Raw genomic sequence first — 7,000 nt, 5'->3', positions numbered from 1 at the left:
TTTAGCATGAATTCACGGAACAATTTATATTCACTGATAAATTCTTTTCACACTGGAGAGTTATTGCAAATAGATAGTATTACTTTACATGATGATGGAAATGGATGGTACATACAATAGTTCGTAAGTTTTTTACATGAGACAGCAGGCATTGACATTGTCGTCGTTGAACATGTTGCTGACCTTGTCATCTCCGCGATGAGTCACTGGGATGTTGCCATGCCTGTGTCCAAGATTGTAGCCATGCCTGTAATAGTTGTAACTCTCTTTGAACTCGTTTGTTGTGTCTTTGAAATATTCGTTGGTGGAGGTGAAGTACAAAGGAGGATCAGGGTAGGGCCAGAACTCGGCCCTCTTTCCAGCCCTCCTCACTTGTTTCAGCACCTTGTTGCGATCAACGTACCCGATCACGGTTACCTTTTCCATTTCCAGGTCCACTTCCACCGAATCAATCCCTGACACAATATTTCTAAGCATTAATAATCCAAATGTTGTTTTAGCTAATGAATCTATTAAACACAAAATGGTAGTTTTATTCATATACACAGAGAATCTGAAACAGAAGCAAAGCAGTTAAATGACCCATATATCATACATATAATGATCCTATGAAACAGTGATCAGACAAGAATCAATCTAAACATTGTTTACAAGGAAAGATTTCTAAAGAAAGGAGAATATACCTCTAAGCTTGTAAATGGCGTTTTTGACTACTCTCTCGCAGCCAGTGCAGCACATTCTGACTTTGAGGTCCACAGTCTGTAAAGAGATCAAGTTTAACAGTCACAAATGCTAATTTTATTCATAAAAATTTTATCTTTCTTCTTATTCCTTTGTTCCTTTCTTCTGAGGCCTTTTACGCTTTATGCGATTATAGGAAACCCCAAGGGATTAAGAAATACCCTGTTGGGTCTAGATTAAACTTGTTTGCAGATTCTTGAATCCACTAATTAAGACCAGGTAGCATAGTCTTAAAGTTGGTACAAGAAATATGATTCTAAGCTAAAAGCATGACCAGCAAACAAGCTGTGAGGAGCTTGTGTCCTCCTTCTAAAGTTCGAATATCTTCAATAACAATGCCTTTGCATACTTTTGGTTTCAATAACTAAGATTTAATTAACAAAAGATTATTCTGCATGTATATCTAACTGAAAACTAAGGCTTTTGTAAAATTGTTACGTGTGTGAGACAAAAAGATTGTGCATGCCTCAATGGTGTCAAGACTAGTAAGTTGTTTGTTCAAATCAAACTGTGTCCTAAACATTTAACCTGAAACATTGAAACAAGGTTTAAGTAAGATTGGATTGTGAAAAGTTTTTCTCCATGAGCAATTAATAGGAAAACCTTGTTACATGGACTAAGCTTAAACCAAGCAAAGGAACAAAGCTAGCATGCTCAACAAGCAACAAACTTTTTTTGTGAAGGAAAGCCTCAAGCGTTTTACATTGCCACTACAACATCCATAAAGGACGTACGAAGGAGAAAGAAAAGGCAGATACGCTGAATATATAACCCATAAAATAGGAGGGAAAGGTTGGCAAATTGGCCTCACGGTGCCCGTGGATATGTAAGAGACCCAGTTTTTTTTTTTTTCCATTTGTTTCCTAGCAAGTTGGAGATGGAGAAGCATGGTGAAAGGAGAAGGCAAACAATTAAGATACCTAGATGGACCAAAAGAAAGAAACAAAATATACTTGGGATGAAAGGGAACCTGCAAAGAAAGTGGTCGACCCTTAGGCATGTTGTAGTAATTGATGTTGCTGAAGCCTTTTTTGTTGTCTCGGTAGCCAAAAAAACAGGATGCGATGACAGATATAATGGAGCCAAATGCTCTGGCTAGTAAGGTAGCCATAGAAATAAGACTTCTGAAGTATATAAAGAGAAGGAAAGAAGAGAAACTGATGAAGACAATCCCAGCCCCAGAAGATATTCCTCTATGGCATTGGCATCGCCTGCCTTGAGTTCTAATCTCTTGGTAATATATTCCGAAGAAATCCGATACTATTCAAAAATGAACCATTTCTTGTGCTTATATCCATTGGACTCTGGCCGGGGCTTCACATTTCACACGCATTATATATGAAAATTATAATAAACCCTTTTGTGAGGGAATGGTATCAAACTCTCATGTCTATGCTTGAGATGTGGGTCAAGCTAACATGACTGCTGACACATTGAGAAGGGAATATCAGCTGATTTGGGATATGGATGGGCTTAAGTAAGGAAAGCTGGGCTTTGATGCAAAGGGGACATATATTCCTAAAAATCTTTCTTTCCACCATCTTTTGAAAATCACAATACAACATATGCAACAATATCTATCTAGAAAGCCTAACAAAGTTTTATTCCCCGCACATTGTTTTCTACTTAAGCCTTACAAGCAATAGATGTTTTACATTTTTATGCAAGCCTAGAGAAAACAGAACCTTTGAGCTTTATATAGTACTATTGGTAGTCATTAAAATATCAACTGAGGATTATAATAATAAGCTGCGACAGGGAACAAATGCACTGTTATTCCACACTATGGAATGCAAGCCACTCAGGGTAAAGTTCTTCCAGCTATTACAGCCAACCACTGTCCGGCAGAACTGCCCAAAAAAGGATATGAGAACTGAATTGCTCCTTCCTGTGTATCTTTTTGCTCAATATACAAAACTACTTATTTGATCACAAATTTTGCAAAGTAGCCCTTAAGTCTTAAGTATGGTTTCTAACTGGACATTCCAAATCTTCTGATAAAAGCAGGGCTAGGGCTACCTAATAGTTGTATTTTATGGGTAGTGCTACTCCTACCCTACTAGTATGGTATATTATTTTCCATGTACTTTGTATTATTAACTTGAAAGAATGTTATCCATTAGATTTATGCCCATGTAGTTTATTCTGCACAACTTTTGGTTACTAATTGTTCACAAGGTTCGATGCTTTTTTTATACTTCTATAAGTTAGTGACAATTTGTTGATTACCATTGGAAGCTAATTTGTTTATTAGAAAGAGAATAACTGCTTTTATCCTCCCTGCCATGAACTAACATTTCAGAGATAAAAACTATTTAACATGAAGAATGTCCCTCGAATTTATAATTAATTAGTCAAATCATTATTTGTACTTTGAATTAAAAGCTAGCTTACTGCATTTTAGTTCTGTTGCTTATAAATTCCATGGGCCATAACTAAGAAAAAAGGCTACTGACGCCCAAAACAGGAGTCGAGAGGTATTATTAATATACCCAATAGGCATAATGGTCTTCATATTCAGGATTCTCCAACACTTTACACCATATGCAATACGCATGTAAAATGTATAGTGTTAAGACATGACAAACGACAAACTCCAAACTCATAGAGATGAAGAAAATGTATGGTAAGAAATCAAGGGTCGAACCTGGCTACCTTCACCCTCAAATTCTAGTTTTATATACAGGAGAATAACTTCCTGATCCTGGCCGAAGTAGGGTATTAATTATCAGCCAGGGGACTTCAGCCTGTTGATTTACTCCTGCTCCACCATCCCTCTGCAGAGAAATTTATGCCAATGTGTCATCAACCATTTCTTTTTTATTTAGGTGTTTGGAGTGGCAAACATTTTCATTTTCTACAGAAATTTGTTTGCCATTGATAATCTAGCACCTAATGCATACTTTTAGAACCATAATTTCAGTTTTCTGAAACTAATTTGCTTATACCTGGCAAGTTTGATACTGCTAATCTGCTGCTTATGATCACACGAGCAAGGTCAGGCGCTTCATTCTATCGAAGAAGAAGGGTCTCTGATCTCAACAGAATTGCAAAAAAGTCTGAAACAACACAACCTCAAATAGCAGTCTTAATTCCCAAGTTACTTTGCCATCATTCATTTCTGTGACATTCTGAAGAAACATTGCTACTACCAATACATTCAATTACATCATCATATCAGAAGAGACGATGAATTCTCATACCTGTCATAAAAACATTTATTTCCTTCACGGCTTACGTGCAGCCTCCCGTGCGTGGGACTTGGCCCCAATTACCCTGGATGATGTCACATTATCTGATGGTCACTTCTGCAGCACTGTTGCTTATGGGGTGCAGGAAACTTTAGCTCGAAAATTTTAATAGCATTTGCTTGGTTGGAGGATTTGAATTTATACCAACAAAGCACACATGTTTTCACATACATTCTTAATTTGATCCCCACCCTAACCGACCAGACACATAGATTAGACAAGAGCATCAAAATTCAAATCTACTAAACCAATAATGATTCCACAGAATCATTAATAGTGCTTGAAAATGGAGCTTCTTATGCCGAGGGCCCACGTTAGAAGTGGTTGTGCTAGGAAAACAGGGAGTACTCCGAAGAATTCCACCCCAAATGATTCTGATTTGTGAGGCACCTAACAGAATTAGCCTTCAGAGTTCTAATCCTGGGAATCCTTAACAAGCACTTGTTCACCCGCATTACTTCAGTAGGCCAGGCCTAGTGGACTACTGTGCCGCTTGTTGTGGGTTAGGCTTTAAGCCTGTTTGAGTTGCAATGAAGGAATCTTCTATCATCATTTAGCCCAACCCAACCCACGAACCAACAAGAAAATAAATTTAAATTTAAATCCTTGTTATTGAAATTTTAATTAGTTTGTGTTTGATAAATTATTAAAAAAATTTCAATAATTTAATTTTTAAAATGAGTTTGATTATTTATTTTAAATATCACTTAAAAATAAAATTTTCCATTAAAAAGTATTGAAAATATTAAGTAACTAAAATTACTTTATATACATTCTTATTTAAAAAATTCTCATTAAACCATTAACTATGTATATAAATAATTTTTTACCTTTTAGTAAAAAAATTCAACAAAATATCTATTTAAAGTTTAATTTTCAAAAGAATACCAAACAATTTTTGTAGTAAAAATTCACTGATTTTTTTTCAAAATAAAAGATTCAGTACTTAATTTTCAAATATTTAATTTTTGTTAGTTTATTAAACAACACATTAATCAACATCTATGTATGATGTTGTGTTTAATTAGACCTAGCAATTTGTATTTTCGTGTCGTAAACGTGTCAGATACTATTAAACACGAAACACATTAAGGTTAAACACGAATACGACACGTTAAATATTCATATTTTAAATTTAAAACACATATACGTATACGTTTAATAAATGTGTAACACGACACGACACGATTAACACGTTTATTAAACGTGTTAATATATGACACGACACGATTAATAACACGTTTAACACGATTAACACATTTAACACGACCAACACGTTTAACACGATTAAATAAAAATATTTATAATTAAATATAATTTATTATTTAAATTTAAAATCTATAATTATAAAAATAATTATAACAAAACAAAAATAATAATAACATCAAATATAATAAAATTTAATATAAATAACATATATAAAATTCATTATCATATAATATGATAAAATACATCATTAACATCTAACCTTCAAACACTAATAATATCAAAAATCATTCATAATTTTTAATGGTAATAATTACATTATTACCTTTATAAAATTAAAAAAACTTATTAAAATAATTATTTAAAATTATTTATATAAGGTTAAAATAATCTTTAACTATTAATTTTTAATAAGTTAATAAACGTGTCACGTATACACGTTTAAACATGATAACACGATTCAATAAACGTGTTTAAATGTGTTTTAAATGTATTTGTCGTGTCTGATACGTTAAGATACGAAAATTCGTGTCTTAACGTGTCAAATACGATTAGACACGAAACACATTAAAATTAAATCTAAAATCTGTTTAACCTGTGTTTTCTCGTGTCGTGTTAACATGTCGTATCCAAAATTGTCAGATTTATGTTTAATGCTTCTCTTCACATCAACCAAGAGATTTGAACTTCTAATCACACCGACAAAATGAAGCAATGTGATGTGAATACATATATATATATATATAATTGAGAGGGATTGATATTTTCCCACCTTATCTCTTTCTCATTTTATATTTAATCACAAAAATACATGTTAATAAATTGCACTTAGCCTAAACAAATATCACAAGTCTACATTTGTGCGTATGTAACCAAAGCAGTCATGATGATACTAATTGCATAGATGTTAGGTAGGGGTGTGCAAACGGTTAGTTTGGTTAGTTCAGTTTTGGATATTCAATAACCGAACTAATCGAACTCATTTTTAAAAATAACTGAAATCGAACCGAATTATATAACTAATTGAACTAACCGAAACTGAACTAATTCGGTTAGTTTGTTTCGATTTTCAAAAACCGAACTTAACAGATTTTTTATTTTTTTTGTTTGTATATATTAATTTATACTGTATTTGTTTAAATAAATCAATATTACAAAAATATTAAAAATGATCCTAAAAAATTATAATAAATAAAATAAATACTCATATAATTTATATGAAATAAGCAACAATAAATAATTAAAGTTTAAAATTTTTTTCATATAAAATTTTCATAATACTCTTATTTAAATTCGATTAGTTTAGTTAAAAATGTTCCTAACCGGATCGAACCAAAATAATTTTATTAACTGAACTATCTTAACCAAATTAATCAAAAAATTAAACTAACCAAATCAAAAAAATTAAACTTATTTCGATTCGATTATTCAGTTCAATTTATATTTACTCATCCCTAATGTTAGGGAAAGAGTACATCAAGCATTATCCTTTCGCAATGAAAGGATGGCATTGTGCATTAATCATTCCGTTGATGATGGCATGAAGTGGAAAGCCTGGGTGGGTCAAGTCCCAGTAATGGCACTTAAAAAGGCTGCCAGTGAGTATAAAAGGTTTGAATAAAGTGCTTCAAAACTCCTCCAATGGGCTGACACTTTTAAAAGATCAGGTTTGGTACAAATTTTGATGGGTTTGACATTACAAACTCCTTCAAATCAACAAAACCAGGATAAATGAACAGTGAAATACAAGGATGTTCTACACAGTTCTTCGCAGCTCACAAGCAATGCCCATGCCCACCTTG

General features: G+C 33.0%; 1 protein-coding gene across 1 annotated transcript; it reads right to left on the bottom strand.

Annotated features, from left to right (window-relative positions):
* Positions 1–2,047, bottom strand: LOC18605925 (heavy metal-associated isoprenylated plant protein 21). The gene is made up of 3 exons (XM_007039243.2): positions 1,712–2,047; positions 684–759; positions 1–455 (listed from the first exon to the last, which is right to left on the bottom strand). Exons 1-3 carry the CDS (start codon positions 1,850–1,852, stop codon positions 133–135), a joined length of 540 nt encoding a protein of 179 aa, XP_007039305.1. The 5' UTR covers positions 1,853–2,047; the 3' UTR covers positions 1–132.

The sequence above is a fragment of the Theobroma cacao genome, chromosome 3, assembly GCF_000208745.1.
Source record: "Theobroma cacao cultivar B97-61/B2 chromosome 3, Criollo_cocoa_genome_V2, whole genome shotgun sequence".
Lineage (NCBI taxonomy): Eukaryota > Viridiplantae > Streptophyta > Magnoliopsida > Malvales > Malvaceae > Theobroma > Theobroma cacao.
The sequence above is the reverse complement of the archived record's forward strand: the minus strand, read 5'-3'. Positions and strand labels throughout refer to the sequence as shown.